The sequence below is a fragment of the Chelonia mydas genome, chromosome 1, assembly GCF_015237465.2.
Source record: "Chelonia mydas isolate rCheMyd1 chromosome 1, rCheMyd1.pri.v2, whole genome shotgun sequence".
Lineage (NCBI taxonomy): Eukaryota > Metazoa > Chordata > Testudines > Cheloniidae > Chelonia > Chelonia mydas.
Genome location: NC_057849.1, coordinates 305419961 through 305437726, shown reverse-complemented (window position 1 = coordinate 305437726; position 17766 = coordinate 305419961). Strand labels below are relative to the sequence as shown.

Sequence of the window (17766 nt, the reverse complement as noted above, 5' to 3'; positions counted from 1 at the left end):
GCTGCTGGCCCCTTCCAGGTCCCAGTGCGGTGTCGGAAAAGGTAGGCGCTAGCCTGCCTTAGCTGAGCAGCAGTGCCAACGGGACTTTTAACATCCCGGTCAGCGATGCTGACTAAAGCAAGGCGACCCAGTGCCTGACATGCCGCGACCCAATACTGGGTCACAACCCACGGATTGAAAAACACTGGTCTATATCATCATAACAGTTGTCCTTCAGTTGCATACTATAAACATCATAAAATATTATTTTTTGACAAATTATACTTTTAGACTGAAACTAACCCAAGAGTGGTGCATTTGCAGAAGGCTGTCCCTACTCCTTCAACCCTTTTTTAGCTCACCTTCAAGGAGGCTCCTGTCTGGTTTCAGTAGTCCAATATGGACAGTGGGTTTTCTGGGGAGGGTCGAATGGAAACGCATTTATGGATACAACACTTTAGCAGCCACCATTCCAGCTAGAGTGGAATAGACATGGAAAGACAACCTAGCCTACCTACATCCTGCCTTTGGGCTGTGGTATGTGAATTCAATCTCTTCGGCCCCCATGCTAAGCCTGAAGAATTTTGGCTTGATGCAGGGAGGGGAATATTTCACCCTTAGCAAATATTTCCAGGAGCAGTGACCATCCTCTCTGTTTTCCCATATATTGTTACAAAGCTCCATCTGTAGTCATCCCCTTTGCTCATTATACCAGCGCAAGGCATGGGGAAGATGGGGTTAGATTTTAGTATCACACTAGCTTTATACACTATTATAACTCAACTGACTTCAGTGGAGATACTGCTAATTTTTTTCAGCTGTGAGATCAGAATCAGGCCAAGGTGTGTAGATATTTATTAACAAACCTGAGCCTCTGACAGTTTGGATCCCCAAAGTTCATACTGCTCTCAATTGCACCTTGGAACCAGAATATGTCTGAAGGAGTGCAAAGGGGATCTAAAGCCACCTTTGTGCTCCTTAATCTCTATGAGTTGTCATATGCTCTTTAGGAGCAAACGAATATCTGGACCAGTATCAAGGAAGTGGTGTATGAGGGCTTCAGCAACATGAGATTCGGTGTGTTTTTTTCTGATTTTTAATTTGATTTATAATTTTGATTTATGTGGCCATCTTTTTAGTTTCATATCTAATATACATACTTTTCTATATTCAATTATTGACATTAGATATATAAAATGTGTATGTATTTGTATACCCACATACAAGTTGTCATCTTTCATATGTTTATGGACATAAATTACTTTAAATATTATGGGAGTATGTTCTCCCTGCTCTGTTTGCATCCACCTTCCCTTAGTGCTGATAGAAGCTGTACATGCAGATCAAGAGGAGCATATATCCTGACATTTTACCTTCATTGTTAACCAGTTCATAAGTATTAGTGCCTCTGTATTTCAGAACTTCCAAAGGGTATATCCAGCAAGCAATACCGAAAACACTAAGGGTGAAATCTGGATTCCTTTGAGCTCAATGGAAGTTTTGCTGTGGATATCAGTGGAACTAGGATTTCACCCTAAATGTGTATCAGTGTATGTAGATGGCTAAAAATATTCATGAAATTACAATAGGAATTATTAATATTGAATCCTGCTTTACTATGGCATCTGATTCAAAGTTCATAGCAACTTTAATTAAAACAGTTTGTACATATTTACATCATTTTTCAATATTAATAATCTCACAATCTTAAAATAACCTCTTTCTAGGTGAGTTACAGTTTTCTTATGGTCTCTCTCTTCCGCAGAAACCGGGAATGGATGTAGCAGACACCTACATTACATTTGTTCGGCAAAACCAGGATATACTTCGAGAAAAGGTCAATGAGGAAATGTATATAGAAAAGTTGTTTGATGTAAGTAACTACCCTTGCAAGGCGTGATGGCATCATGGTTACATCTCAAAGGGATAAGTTGCATTTTGATTGCATTCAGCATGTAGGTCAGGATGCTTTTCCCTGTGCCTATTTTTGTTCTGCTTTTTTATTTGGTTGTCTTCTGCTACTAAAGATAGCCTTAATTGTATGCATTTCCTGCATGAGAGCTGTCTGTGTTGGAATGAGTAAATCAAAAGTTTTATAAGATTAATATTTTAACTAGTCTATCATTTTATCATTATGTGATATGCAATTTCATTTTATTCCACCTTTTGATTTTGAAGTAAAGTGCCATGAACAGAATTGTATTGTAATGGATGTTCTTAGTGAATGGAGACACAGTTGAAAAGGTATTTTCCCTAAATAACAATTCTTATATCTTATTCTTCAGATAAAGTAAGAAAACAAATGAACTATGCGACATTCCTCCAGATCTCTAACAGCTGTTTTTGTTGAGTGACTTTTGGAACTTAGCTTACTGTAAATTTAGTCCAAAATTTTCAAATATACAGAATCCTAAAGTTAGCCTAATGCTTATTTAGGCACAGGACTCATATTTTCAAAACTGCACCCATCTCCTGTTGACCTCACATTTCAAGTGAGCTTCTCATCCTCACCATTAAGACCCTGCACACCACTCCTGCCCATGTCATCACACACACTTTCTTTACTCACTCCCCAATCTCCCTATAACCACTCCCTTTGCTTCTTAATGGCCTCATCGTCCAAATCCCTCCTTACACAAGCCTCATCCACAAAGCCCTGCAGCCACACTCTGTCTGGATATCTCCACTGCTTCAGGCATCGACCATCACTGTATTGTCTGTGTCTCTGAACTAGAAGCTTTATGAGGTGGTCATATCTTATATGTGTTGAAAGTACCAAGCCCATAAAAATGGTAATAAAATCTAAATTCCTTTGTTACATGTCTGAAATCTGGATCAAGAGACCAATCACTTCTGATTATATGGGAATCTGAACAGAGAAAGTAATCCTGTGTCTTTGAGACAGCTTAATACAGTCCGTTACAATACTGTTTCTGAAATGTTATATTCACTTTGAAATGTATTTATTTGTGTACCATCTACTCAGCATTTTACAGAGCTTTTCTGGCAGTTTCATTTAATTATGTTACTGCAAATGTTTTCATAACAGCAATTCACAGCCTCTAGTGTGACACTTCAATTGTGGCAGTTGTAGAAGGTCCTGTAACATAGACTCACAGCCATGATATGTCATGTCAGTGTTTGTTGTTTGTTAGATTGGGTGGTCAAAATGAGACTTATCTCTTGTACTTTATATTTCCAGACATTCCTAGGCAGTTTTACAATAAAAGTATCATCTGTTTTAATAAGCTAAGTGTTAATATGTGTGAAAAGAAAGATTTTATAAAAGCTTTGATGCCCTGCAGGGGTAGAAAAATTATCATCCATCCAGCTGGCGCTTTCACAAAGCACTAAAACTGTGTTAGCAACTTCTGCTTCAGTTTGGTATTGCACTGAATCTGCAAGCATATGTTTCATTTTCAAGTTTCCTGGTGTGTGTCTGTGTGTGTGTGTGTGTCTGTTTTGGGGAGGAGGGAAGAGATAGGGGAGTTTTTTTCTTGCTTAAGTTGTAATTTTCTGAAACTTAATAGATGTCTAGGGCCAAATCCAACTCTCATTGGAGTCAATGGTAGGCTTTCTATTAGCTTTAACGGGGGAATTGAATCACACCCTTTGTCTCTAACACTAGTTTTCAGGCAGAAAAAAATGTATTCAAGGTACTCTCTTTCACATCATCCACTTACATCTTTGCTTTTCTTTGTATATGCATGAGAGATGAAGTGGTGTCATACTGAAATAAATCAGAAAGACATTATTACAAACATGAACGTTATGGGATATTACATTCACTTCGTATAACAAGGAGCCAAATCCGGCTCTCAGTTACACTGATGTAAATCTAGAATAACCCATAGAATGCAACTTGCCTTCAATGAGATTACTTTGGATTTAGAGCAGTATAACTGAGAGTAGGATTAAGTTCTGGTTATTAGTGTCAGTAATTTAGCAAAGACTACGTAACCTTTGTATATAGATCTATTAAGTTGTATTTTTATGGAAGGATTAAAATGAGTTGTAATTAACTTTTTAATTGGCTGTCCCAAGCCATTTATTTCTGACTACAGTTGCAGATTGTTTTACTACTGAAATATTTTTTCATTTTCATCAGATGAGAAACTGGCAGGTGGGGGAAGGGAGAATATGCCAATACATGTTTGTTTCTGAAAGGGAAATACCCCCTTTGGAATAGAGTAAAACCTCAGTAGCTAATGACCCAGGGAGTCTTGTAGCTATTCTGTGTTCCAGCAGATACAGATGCAAATTTGAACAGGACAGAGCCCTGGGTATATTACGGTTATTTTTTATTTAATATGAAAATTTATCCTTCAAAATTTCTTGTGTATATGTCATAGGTCTCATTCACTACTGCATTGCTTCAGTTTTATGCTGATGCAATTCCACTGAAATCATTTATTTCAATGAAGTTACACTGGGATAAAACTGGAATAATGCAGTGGTGAATTGGGCCAAATGTATCTAGGTTTCTGCCTATACCATACAAAGCAAACACTTGCTACCATTTATATTTCTATGATGCAACAGGGTGCAGTACATAATTAGTAAAATCATGCTGATAAACATCCTCTTGCATTTATAAGATGATTAAAAATGAGTTGCTGAGAAGTTTTGTCTAGTGAAGATGTCTTTTAAATAGCTTCATGTAAAATTAAAAATAATTTTAAAAATAATGGTTAATCGGTATATTTAAATCAAGATGTATCTATTAAGGCTTAAGTTCTTTGAACCATTACCTGCTTTCAATGAAGGCCCTCAGAGTGGTTCTTGGTGAACTGGAGAATTAAATACTTAAACAGAATTACAGTAGCATAATTCCCTTGTTAAAACATTCCATTAGGCAATTGGCTTGGGAAGCCCTGAATAAACATTGAGAGTTTCCCATTTATCCAAGCACAAACTTTACACATGCAAATAATTTAAATGCACCCTGTATCCAGTAATATAAACTTTCTCCTAGGGTCTGATCTTATACCATTAAAGTCAATGGGAACAGGAGTGGGCCCTTAAAAAAGCATTTCTCAGTAGCCAGTGTGGTTGAACTTAGATACATGTTCTGTTTTGAATTGTTAAGATAAGATGAATAGCTCTGTGTTTCATGTGCACTTTTAATTGGCATTAGACTTATTCAATGAGAAGCTAGTGTGTGTAGATCAAACCTGAAATTGGATTACATTAAATTTTCACACATCAAAGAATTGTGCTTCTATGTAAAATACACTGCTGAGTGATCCAAATTCTTCCTTTTTCTGCTAATGTAACTCTTTCAAGCACCTCTTTTGGTAGCTTATCAGTTTGATGTATTTCTTATAATTTGTGCAATGAACACAGATGTGTATCTGAAAACAGAAAAGTTGACCTTAGGCTTTTTTCAAAAATATTCCTATTCCCATTCTCCAACGAGGCCTGTGGTATAGATTATATTTGCATTGAGATCTCTCCTGTTGAAAGGCTTCCAGTTTAAGCAACTATATGATTTTGTTCTGATTTTGTCAAAGTCACATTAGTAGTAAATTTGTCTAAGTAAACAATTTCCATTTTAAGTAACAGAGGAAACTTTAAGACAAAAGAAAGCCAGTAAAGCCATGTAGGTCTACCCATTATTTTAGGTTAAAATTTGGGCCTCTGTTTCTCTTAAAAATAAAACAAAACAAAAAATGCACACACACACAACATAAACAAAAAACACACAACCCAACAATAACCACCGTTATTTTTTCGTTATTGAAATAATAATACATGCGTGTTACCACATGCATACCTATGTACATAAATCAGAGGGGTAGCCGTGTTAGTCTGGATCTGTAAAAGCAGCAAAGAGTCCTGTGGCACCTTATAGACTAACAGACTTATTGGAGCATAAGCTTTCGTGGGTGAATACCCGCTTCGTCGGATGCATGTAGTGGAAATTTCCAGAGGCAGGTATAAATATGCAAGCAAGAATCAGGCTAGGGATAATGAGCTTAGTTCAATCAGGGAGGATGAGGCCCTCTTCTAGCAGTATTCACCCACGAATGCTTATGCTCCAATAGGTCTGTTAGTCTATAAGGTGCCACAGGACTCTTTGCCACCATGTACATAAAGTGAACACTATTAAAAAGTCAGTATTTGCCAACAGTTAATCTCACTGTGATAAGTTAGATGATACAGTGTAGTAACTATTAGCAAATGTGAACTTTGGCCCTGACCCTGCCAACTCTTTCTTACTTGCTTAACTTTTGGCACGTGATTCGTAGATTCCAAGGCCACAAGAGACCATTGAAATCATCTAGATTGACCTGTCTAACACAGGCCATAGAACTTCCCCAAAATAGTCCCTAAAGCATAAATCATAGAAATCTAGGGCTGGAAGATTTGGAGGTCATCTAATCCAGCCCCCTGCACTGAGGCAGGACCAAGTATATCCGGACCGTTCCAGACAGGTATTTGTCTAACCTGTCCTCCAGTGATGAGGATTCCAAAACCTCCCTTGGAAGTGTAGTCCAGTGTTTACCTATTCATATAGTTTAAAAGTTTTTCCTATTATCTGATCTAAATCTCTCTCGCTGCACATTAAGCTGATTACTTCTTGCCCTACCTTCAGTGGACATGGAGAACAATTGATCAGCACCCTCTTTGTAACAGCCCTTAGAATATTTGAAGTGTGTTATCAGGTCTGCCTTCAGTCTTCTTTTCTTAAGACTAAACATGCCCAATTTTTTTTAACCTTTCTTCAGAGGTCAGGTTTGCTAAACTTTGTATCATTTTTGTTGCTCTCCTCTGGACTCTCTCCAATTTGTCCACATCTTTCTTAAAGTGTGGTGCCCAGGGCCAACCTTACAGATGGGTGACACGGGTGACTGCACAAAGCGCCATGGTCAGGGGCTGCCGTGATCAAGAGGCAAGGAATGGCGTGGGTCTAGGGTGCAAGGCTGTGGAAGGGAGCTCAGGGCAATGGGTGGGGGAGAGGCAGCAGGGCCCAGGGGTGATGAGAGAGGGTGGGGGAGCCCAGGAAAGCAGCAGGGGCCAAGGGGGATGGGTGGGGAGCCTGGGGAAGGGGGGCAGCAGGAGTGAGGGGGGATGGGTGAGGAGCCCATGGAGGTAGCGGGGTCCAGGGGCACCAAAATACAAGTTTGCCCAGGATACCATTTTCCCAAAGGCTGGCCCTGGTGGTGCCAAAAATTGGACACTCTACTCCAGTTGAGGCCTCCCCAATACTGAGTAGAATCCTGTGTGTTACATGTGACACTCCTGTTAATACACCTCAGTATAATATTAGCCTTTTTTGCCACTATATCACATTGTTGGCTCATATTCAAGTTGTGATCCACTATAAACCCCAGATCCTTTTCTGCAGTACTACTGCCTAACCAGTTATTCCCCATTTGGTATTTGTGCTTTGGATTTTTCCTTCCTAAATGTAGTACTTTGTGCTTCTCTTTATTAAATTTCATCTTGCTGATTTTAGACAAATTCTCCAATTTATCAAGATCATTTTGAAATCTAAGCCTGTCCTCCAAAGTGCTATCCAATATTGATTTTAAGATAGCCAGTGATGGAGAATCCACCACGACGTTGGCAATTGTTCCAATGGTTAATTGCCCTCACTGTTAAAAATTGATGCCATATTTCCAGTCTCAGTTTTGCTAGCTTCAGCTTCCAGGCACTGGATTGTGTCATACCTTTCTCTGTTGGACTGAAGAGTCCATTATCGAATATTTGTTTCCTATGTAGGTACTTATAGACTATAAAGAAGTCATCCCTTAACCTTCTCTTTGTTAAGCTGAATAGATTGAGCTCCTTGAGTCTATCACTGTAAGGCATGCTTTCTAATTTTTTATTCGCTTTCCTGGCCCCTCTCTGAACCCTGTCCAATTTATCAATATCCTTCTTAAATTGTGGACACCAGAACTGGACACAGTATTCCACCAGTGCCAAATACAGAGGTAAAATAATCTCTATACTTCTTCTCAAGATTCCCCTGTCTATGCATCCTAGGATTGATTGCATTAACTCTTTTTGCCATTGGCCACAGAGTTACACTGGGAGCTCATGTTCAGCTGATTATCCAATCCCCAAATGTTTTTCAAAGTCACTGCTTCCCAGGATAGAGTCCCCCCATCCTGTAAGTAAGGCCTTTATATGGCCTACAGCCCAACTGAAGTCAGTGGGACTGCTCACGTGTCTATAGGTGAGCACATTCCTAAGTGTTTGCAAATCGTGGCCTTATTATGCTGGTCACTGTATATGTATGCATGAACACTTACAATGATTAGAGGAATAGAAATGAAGGGTAAAGCACTCATACAGTATTCTTTGAAATTTAGAAACACTGGGATTTATTACGTATAACATACAATGTTTCAGCTTTTCCCAGCTTTCCATAGCCTATATTATTTGTATTCTGTTGTGCTTTTGTATTTGAGATGTTCAAATATAAGCCATTAACTTTGTTGACCTGTCATAACCAGTCATTCTATTTATTTTTAATTTTTTCTGTCAAAAGAAACTGATTGATCACATTATTTTGGTTATAATGTCAACACGCTGAACTGAATACTAATCATGTTTCCATGTCATAACCATTATTTTCCTTTTCCATTAGTAGAAAGGGATGGATGATATAAGTTCATTGATGTACTTGAGGCTGTTTGAGGTAATAGTTTATTTCTAAAGATTGTTATGTCATGTATGTCATTATGTGCTGAAGGGTGGATATGAAGTGCTTGTTTAATTCATGTGTGTTTGTTATGTCTGCTAGTATCTAGAAGCAAACAATTTATTGGCCAATTCAGCTGCATGTTTTTATATAGCATTTATAATAATTTGAAAGAATGATCTCTAGTTAAAAACGTGTGTTTCTCCTTAGTAAATAAAAAATAATTTATTTTCCTGGTGACATTTGCTAGAGTAAGAATGTGTTTTAGGTGTGAGTTTTGAGTTTTCTATTGTACTGGTTTGTTCTCGATGTTGTCCATGTCTGTCTCAGAAAGCAACTTTAATGTAGTATTTAGTATTTAGCAGTGTTTTTCTAGCAAAATTTAATGTCTTATTTTGAAAAAATTGCACATTCTCAAATTACTACCTGTCAAGTTAGTTTTAGTTAATAATCGTCATTGTCAAAGTTAAGTAATGATTTGCAAGTGTAAGATTTTATAAAAAGGTTTACTTTTGATCTAGGTTATATGCCAAGATAACTCTGACAAGTTGAAACTAGGCGTGGACTGGTTAAAGGCCTTGACTTGACTCTAAAGCTGTATGTGAATTAAAATCTGCGAAACTTGAGAGGAGCGTACCTAATTACCTAAAAGAAACTCAACAAGCAAATGTATTGTAGCTTGTTGATCTTCTTATTTCTTTGATAATTCAGAATAATCTTCAAGAAATATGTAGACTTCTTGCTCAGATTCTTGAAATGTGATCGCAGAAGAACACAATTGTCATTTGGCACAAACCCAGAATTACACATCTTTGCATGATGCACCTGGACATATGTGGCAGGTCTGGTAGAATCAGCTAATTAACAACACAGGCTTAAACAGGCACCTCATCTGGCAGTGTAGTTAGTTGCCTGATGGTGCTCAGCAGGATTTGGTAGTGCTTTTTATTTTTCTATCCTAATGGTCTGCTGCCCACCTAATTTTGCCTTATTGTCAGCCACTACTTACCGCAGCTTGAGGCCCTCCCAGGAGGCTGAATTACTATCAAAGGATTAGGGAGATGTAGCCTTGCAGCTCTGACATTTCTGATTACTTGTCTATGCCAGAACGCTAATTAGCTGTGACTAATTAAGAAAAATGTTCCTGCCATAGAAAACCATTTAAAAGAACTGAGAAGTAGAAAAGCAATTCAAAAGCTGAGCAGTGCTCAGATTTGCCGATGCTCTTTAGATTTCCACCAGAGCCTTAACTCAACTTTAATTGTGCCTAATATTTTAAAAAAAAAAAAAAAAAAAGCCCTCCATATGTGAATTGATCTCAGTTTTTCTCTTGAACTGGAAGAATGTTTGTCTCCTTAAAACAGTTTGTAGTATCACTTTTCCTTCCAGTGAAAAAAGAACAAATATTTTTATTTTTCAGGCGCTTTTACCAAACATTGAATATGAATGAAGATGTTTTGTGCACACACACATGCGTACATACACAGGCTATCAGTATCTTGCAAATATGTTATTTAAAGTCCACTGCAGTGTAGTTATTTTTTCTAAATAATTTTCCCCACTCTTTTTTTAGATGAGAAGCTCTATAGAAAAGAAATAGACCATTTAAAATCTGGTAAAGATAATCCAGTATGATTTTATAAAGAATAGAGGAACATTTTTCCCCAAATTTTATTGAGAAGCAGAGAGCTCAGTCTAGCACTGATCCAACAAAGCTCACTGCTATTGAAATCAATGGAACTACTCACATGCTTAAAGTTAAGCATGTGCTTAGCAAGATCAGGACCAGTGTGCACAGTAACTTGCGGGTGGAATCCACTGTGAGCATTTTTAAGAGTTTAATGGACTGTTTTTCTATAGAAGAATTCTTGCAAGTAATTCCTTTGGCTCTTTCTGACTATTATGACCTGGGCCTTAGCATGGTGGGTGGTCCAGAGTGGTCATAAATTTTCCCCACCTCTTCATTTTGATGATGCTTTTCCTTAAGTCCTTGATGCCTCCATCTTGGATCTTATTATTGTCACCCTCCTTTACCAGCATGAGAAGACACGGGAATGATTTCGCCTCAGGGGTTGTATGTGCCATAATTCAGTCAGTGTGTTGCGCTCATGGGCCAGGTCTACACTACAAACTAGCGGTGTGCTTCCCAGGCCATGTACGCTCAGTGGGAGCAAGTATAAATAGCAGTGTAGTTGAAGTAGCATGGACAGCATCAGCACAGGTTAGCCATGCCAATCACAAACCCGCCTGAACCCTCTGGGTATGTTCTCGGCATGGCTGAACCATGCTGCTGCTGCCACTGCCCGAGTAACTGCAGCTACACTGCTATTTATACTCACACTAGCTCTCAACGAGCTAGCACGACTATGTCTAGACAAGCTGGGAATCACACCCCTTGCTTGTAGTGTAGATACAGCCATGGAGTTGATGCATGCCGCTTATTCCTCACAAGCTTAACTGTGTCATTTGCATGACTCCTCTAAACTGCCGCAGTTTGGGGAGCAAGAGTCTCTGAGCTAGATGCTAGGAAAGAATTGAGATCTGTACAATAGCTGAATAAACAAGAAACAGGAAAATCAAGTCATTTTCTCAACAGTGCCAACTCTTCTGCTTTTATCATGAGTTTCATATTATTTAGAGTTTCTCCAGCTCCTGGTTTCAACTGATTACTTGCGAATCTCGGCTTTCACTTAAAAAAAGAAGAAGTACATTTCTAAGCCTTATGGTAGCGGAGAAAGTCTTGAAAATGTGAATCCTAAAGATTCAAAAAACAGAAGTCAAATTTTAAAAAATCCTAACCCGGATTATTTTGTAAATCTCATTTTTAAGACAACCTCATGATTTTTGGGGGTCTGACTCATGATTTGTAAATGCCTGCGGTTGGCAATACGGTCTTCTACTAGAAATATTTATGGTGCCCACTGTTTATTTAGACTTCTTTTAAATGCACCTATCCATCCACGCCTGTGCATCAAGAAAAATAACCAATCTGAGCAAACAGTGAACTCCTCCCAACACCTAGTCAAGATTAAATCCCTTAACCCTTTTGTCCCACTAGGACTATGTGCAAATAAGCAGCTTGTTACACGTATTTTATCTTTTATCTAGATGGCTTGAAAAGTGTCTGGTACCTTAATGAAATTTATGGGACACTTACAAGTTTACACATATAAACCAGCACTGAAACGTTAGATGAGGCTGTTGGTAAGTGTTAACTGTGCCTACAGCTGTCACATTCTGTGCAGTCAAGGAAAATCAATAGGGATTGTACCATTTGTATTGTCTTATCTAATATTTGTTCACCATGAAGTGCCAGGCACAAGCACCACCTAGAGCATGTTGATTTCTTGATGTAGTATAATCCACACACACAGAGTCAGCAGGTGAAACTCGTAGCTTCTGGAACCATACCATGCAGGTTTGGTGTTTTTTACTTGTGTCTCATCTGGGTCATGCTCACTACAAAACAACAACAACAACCCTATGTGTAAATATTCACAAACAGAAACATAACTGTATTATTCACCATGTAAAGAAGCTGCCAAGAATGAGGGGCACCCAGTGAGAGTGCTCTAGTTTTATGAGAATTGGTATACAGCAGCAGAAATAGGGTGTTCCTTTGTAAATCAGAATAGTCTAATGAGAAGAAGCTGCAAGCTATGTGAAACAATTTGTGAAGTTAGTAAACATCAGTAGTAAGTGCTGCTTGTCTGATCCTACAGTGCTGAATTCAGTGAGAGCTTTGCCACTGATTTCCATGAGCATAGGGGTCACATGTATGAATTCAGGATTTCTTTCAACCAAGAGAAGGGCCTCGTTTTTAGTGTTCCCTCATATATCTATGTATCTTTTCATAGGACTCAGGCTTAACACCCGTCCTTCACTTTTCACTGTGCACACTACCGCACATGTGTAAAAATATGCAAACCAAATTGTAAAAACACAGAAGAGAAGTTCATGGAGAAGTTCAAGGTGGGTTGAAAAGAATGCAGGTGTGTGAAATGGAAAAGATGTGCGCATCAGAGTTGAAAAGAACTAAACCAGGAGTTATGTCATAGAAACAACATCCAGATTAAAGAGACAAGCATTTTTAAAATGCTCTAATCTAAACATAGTTGACTAACTTCAGATGTAAATTGAGAGCTTCCTTTATAAGGGGCAATGCCACCAGGCCTGAAAATAAGCCATTTTAGGATCTGAGCATTACTTATTTATGTCCTTAACTTTACACATTAGCAGTTCCATTGGCTTTGATGGATGACTCACAATGGTAATGTTAAGCTGGTGCATAAGTGTTTGTAGGACTAGGACATTAGTGATGGGGATAGCATGAAGTAATTTTAAACAGTGGCCTTTCACCTTTTATTTATTTATTTTGGTGATTTGCGTTGGCTTAAGCTCAAGAAACATTAACTGACTGGTCTCATTCTTTGGTGAACATTGGTCTATATCATAGAACCACAACGTACAGCAGAGCACACAAATATGGCATGACTGGTAGTAGGTGCTCAAGGAAGCCCTAGTACTGTGATAGCATAGAGCAGTGCAGTTTAAGAATGAAGGGCATGGTCAGAGGTGGGGGGTGGGGGAGAAGCTATATGTTCCAATGCCATTACTCTCTCACTTTAATAAGCCCTACATTAGCACACAATATTTAAAATAAAGATAACATAACAGATGTCCAGGTCTGGATGGCAGCTTTGTGTACAGATAATTTTGCAAAACCCCACTTCAGTCTGCATCTATCGTATGTGAGGAAGGCCGGAGGGAGATGCAGATGATAAAAAGTTGCAATTACAACATTACCAAAATGTTGCAAACAAATTATTTTGGAATTTTATATCTGTCTCTGAGATAGCAATGTCGTATACAGTATGTGGAGGGATGGCTACTGTATATCATGTATTGAACATTTACATTTGTTATGGATGACAGTACTTCCACAGTTATGTAGCCTCCAATCCTGAGCTCAGTTTAAAATAAAAAAACTTGACTTTTCTTCAGAAAAACAATCCCCATGAAATGGAACATGCCATATCTCGTTCTATGACAGAGTTTTTCTAGGATGTTTGGAAAAAATCAGAAAAAGAATTTTAAAGCTGTGGGATTTAAAAGTTTCCCCCTCAGTGACATATTTTTTAAAATGATCCTAACAGTTTTTGGCTCTTCCTATCCCCAAAACGGCTCAGCCAACAAACTCCAAATTTGTTTGGTAATGTTGGCCATGTGGATTCTGTGGTTTGGGTGAGTAGTTTTGTTGGGTTTGTTTTTTGCAAGGGAGGTGTTGGTGGCTCGATTACAAAAGTGGATAATATGAACCCCTCACTAAAGTAGGCAGGGAAGAGACTAATTAGGGGATCATTCAAGTAGGGGTATAAATAAAGGCATAGGAAGCAAGAGGAGGGGCCCTGAGGGGAAAAGGAAGTGTTCTTCCTTCTAAGTACAGGCCAAAATACAAGAGGAAAGCTGATCACCTTGCTGTAAGGAAAGAATAGACTTTGTGAAGCAATAAAGGTCTGTTTGTCACTTTACCAGGCTGAAAAAAGTCCCATCCTGATTCCCTTTTCAATGGGTTTGGGCAGAGAATAGATCTGCACAGTTATCAGTGCCTTAAAGTGGCCGGCTGCAGTATTGTTCTTCCTCACTCCTCCCTTCCTGTTACCTGTGGATACAGTTTAGGCTGTACAGAGCAATTATTTACATACACACACTCTGCAATGCTCTAAATTTTTTCCAAATATTAGAGGGGGAGATTTGAAGTGGAGGATATGTGGATGAGCAGGAGTCCAGGAGGAGGCCTGTAGAAGTGGGGACGTGAGTTTCAAGGGGAATAGACTGGGTGACCTAGAACTGTGCTACTATTTGTTGGAGTGGGGTGTCTGTGGGAGGAAGAAGAATATGAGAGGACAGGAGACTGGCGGAGCATGCAGTGGGGAAAGAAGGGGAAGTGCAGGGAGCCAGGAGTATAGAAAAGGGTGCAGGGGACTGGGGGAGGCATAGAAAATGGATGCAGGATACTTGAGTAGGAAGGTGTACAGGAATTGGCTAGAATGGGGTATAGGAATTGGGATGGGGAAATGGAGAGTTTATCCATAATAAATTTTAAATATTTAAAATTTTCTAGATAGAAAACTTTAAGCACTTAGTTTACAGTGTAGATAAAAAGCTCCATTCCCTTCCACTGTCCTCTAACCCCATGATCCACACAGATACAACTCCAGACACACACAACTCCACATGCACTGGGCCTCATAAAATGTTACAGTAAGGATCCCCTTCTGTGGACCTTATTTCCCAGATTTAAATTTATGATTTATAAAATTTATAAAAAACAAATTGAGGAAATTCCCCCACCCCCAAAAAAAATTCATTACAAGAAGGTTTTACAGTTGAAAGTGTGTTTCAATGGAGTCTAGTTGGCACCCAAAACCAAGATTAGACATCTTGTCACAAAATTGTGAACCTCCAACTCACACATCTACAAATTAACAATTACAAGATTCACCCAGTTTCTTTATGCTCATACAATCCTTCGTCATTATCATTCCATCAGATTTACACCTCCGCCTGACATTAATTTTGCCCTCCCCAAAAGCGTCTGATATGTATGCCAATGTCAAAATAACAAATGACTGGAGATCAGTAAATCTTGATTATTTTATTTATTGAAGGGACCCATTTCCAACATATTACTACAACATTACTCACTACAGAAAAACTTCTCGTTATCGGATACACAATATAGTTAATGTAGTTATAAAATACAACTTATCAGGCCTTCCTACAGTCGCATAAACCTAAAACACCATACAATCAATGGACATTATATTACCAAATTACACCAGTCATTCATTAAAATATTATTTTACCCCTTCATCATATCACACTATGAAATATCTGATGACATATCTTAATAAACCTTTTGAACTATATTATTTTTTGAATCTTTAGTACACAATGAAAATAACATACAAAATCAACGCATCCAGCAGCATATTTCCATTACACAACAAAACGAGTTGGCCATACTAAGATTGGGTGTGTAAAAGAGGGAGGGTGATAGTGAGTGACGAAGGATTGTATGGCAGATGGTTATTGGCTATTCCTTAACTGATCATTTCCATACAGTTAATAATATTTGGTTTTTTAACATATTGATTTTTTTAAAAGAATCAATTGAAATGCACCTTCAAATGTAACACTTTTGTGTGGGTGTGTGTATCATAATAAAATAATGTAGTCAGGCTTAGCAAATATATATGAAGTGCACACCTAGGCCAAGAAGCTACTGTACTACAGATGCTTGCTATATGTTCTACTGAGCAGTGATCATAAATATGGAGGCCACTCAATTCTGGCAACTTAATTCCAGTACTGTCTGCAAATTCATATTTGCAAATATCACTTCTCTGTACACTCAGTGTTCTATAAAATGAGTGCAGCATAAAAATGCCACTGGATTCTAAAAATGTTTCAAACTAAAAGGTGAGGCTCCATACACTGTTTACCTGAAGCAATTATTTTTTAAAGAATTCTGTATAGAGTAATTATTGGTTTACCAAGATAAAAATAAAGTTCCAGGAGCAGCAATAAAAATATTCTAGTTACTCCTCTAATAAAGAACAGACAGGTTTTTTAGAGTAAAATAAAATTAAAAGTCGCATATTTAAAGACTGTTCCTGCAGTTGCTTAATACGATGAGGAGTCGCAACTCATGTTACTAAGCCCTATGTCTAGTAGAAAGGGTTTACCAGATTGGGCCATTAGAACCAAATGCTGATCCCACCTGCATCCACAGCATGGAGTCCACCAGAACTTCAGGGCTTGGCTTTGTTCCACAGCTGCCTACACAGCTGCAGAACAAATAATAATCACATGCTGACTACCCCTACCCTCACATACCCACACACACACTCTCACCTCAAGAACAGTTCTACAGAGGGATCTGTTGTTGCCTGTCCCCCAGGCTCTCTGCTGAGGAGCAGAGTCTCTACCACACCTAGAGGCTAAGGGATCACCTCAGGGAGGTACTCTGCATATGTAGTATCTCCCTAATTTCCTAAGAGTTAGCTAGTGGAATTCCCCACCCCTCCTAGCTGTCAGGTAGTAACCAAGAAGAGTGAATGGGTCTTGTAGTCCAAGATGGGAATCTTCAGGCGGATATCTCTGAAAAAGAGCTGTCCCCCTAGAATGAAAGTGGACAAAGCTCCCTCAGCCACACACACCAATTACTTTTGGAGGGAACAGATTCTTCACACAATGCACAGTCAACCTGTGGAACTCTTTGCCAGAGGATGTTGTGAAGGCCAAGACTCTAACAGGGTTCAAAAGAGAGATAGATAAATTCATGGAGGATAGGTCCATCAATGGCTATTAGCCAGGATGGGCAGGGATGGTGTCGCTAGCTTGTGTTTGCCAGAAACTGGGAACAGGCAACGGGATGGATCACTTGATGATTATCTGTTCTGTTCATTCCCTCTGAAGCACCTGGCATTGGCCACTGTTGAAAGACAGGATACGGGGCTAGATGGACTTTGGTCTGATCCAGTGTGGCTGTTCTTATGTTCTTATTCCCTCCCCATCAGCTCCTCTCTCCCTTGGGCCAGCAAGTTGGAGATCTGGGCCTAGTCCCTCTTCCCCAGGGCAGTTCCATTGGGTTACTGTTGCAGTAATCAGGAAGGTGAGAGGGGCAGGATCTGCAGAAGCCGCTTAGAGAAGATGAAGCTTATGTGTGTGAACGGTCCAGTTCCCGCAGTCTGTTCCAAGGTCTCCTGGAGACCATTAACCTTCCTTCTTCACCAGGACCACCTGTTTCCAAGATAAGTTGGGCTGCTGAGGAGAGACCATACATTGAAATAGAAATAGAAATATAGGGCTGGAAGGGATCTCAAGAGGTTGTCCAGTCCATCCCCTTGGTCTGAGGCAGGACGAAGAATTCCTAGATCATCCCTGATAGGTATTTGTCTAACCTGTTCTTAGAAACCTCCAGTGGTGAGGATTCCACAGCCTCCAGAGGTAACCTGTTCCAGTGCTTAACTTCATAATCCAACACAGCTGCAACATAAAGTTGGGACATGGCTTGGTCCGTGAAACACAAACCTGCAATCCTCCTTTAGGAATTACTCTCACTGAAG

The 17766-nt window shown here is 39.1% G+C and overlaps 1 protein-coding gene across 26 annotated transcripts in view; it reads left to right on the top strand.

Annotated features, from left to right (window-relative positions):
* The window catches only part of CADPS2 (calcium dependent secretion activator 2), a 556952-nt gene that overhangs the window by 526149 nt on the left and 13037 nt on the right, over window positions 1-17766 (top strand). For 17 of the 26 annotated variants that reach the window (XM_037888978.2, XM_037888976.2, XM_037888967.2 and 14 more), the window contains one exon: window positions 1745-1852. In XM_037888978.2, coding sequence (XP_037744906.1) covers window positions 1745-1852 — 108 coding nt within the window. Of the gene's footprint in view, window positions 1-1744; window positions 1853-8578; window positions 8630-17766 lie in introns of all 26 variants that reach the window. The other 9 variants (XM_043550230.1, XM_043550245.1, XM_043550243.1 and 6 more) reach the window with 2 other exon arrangements.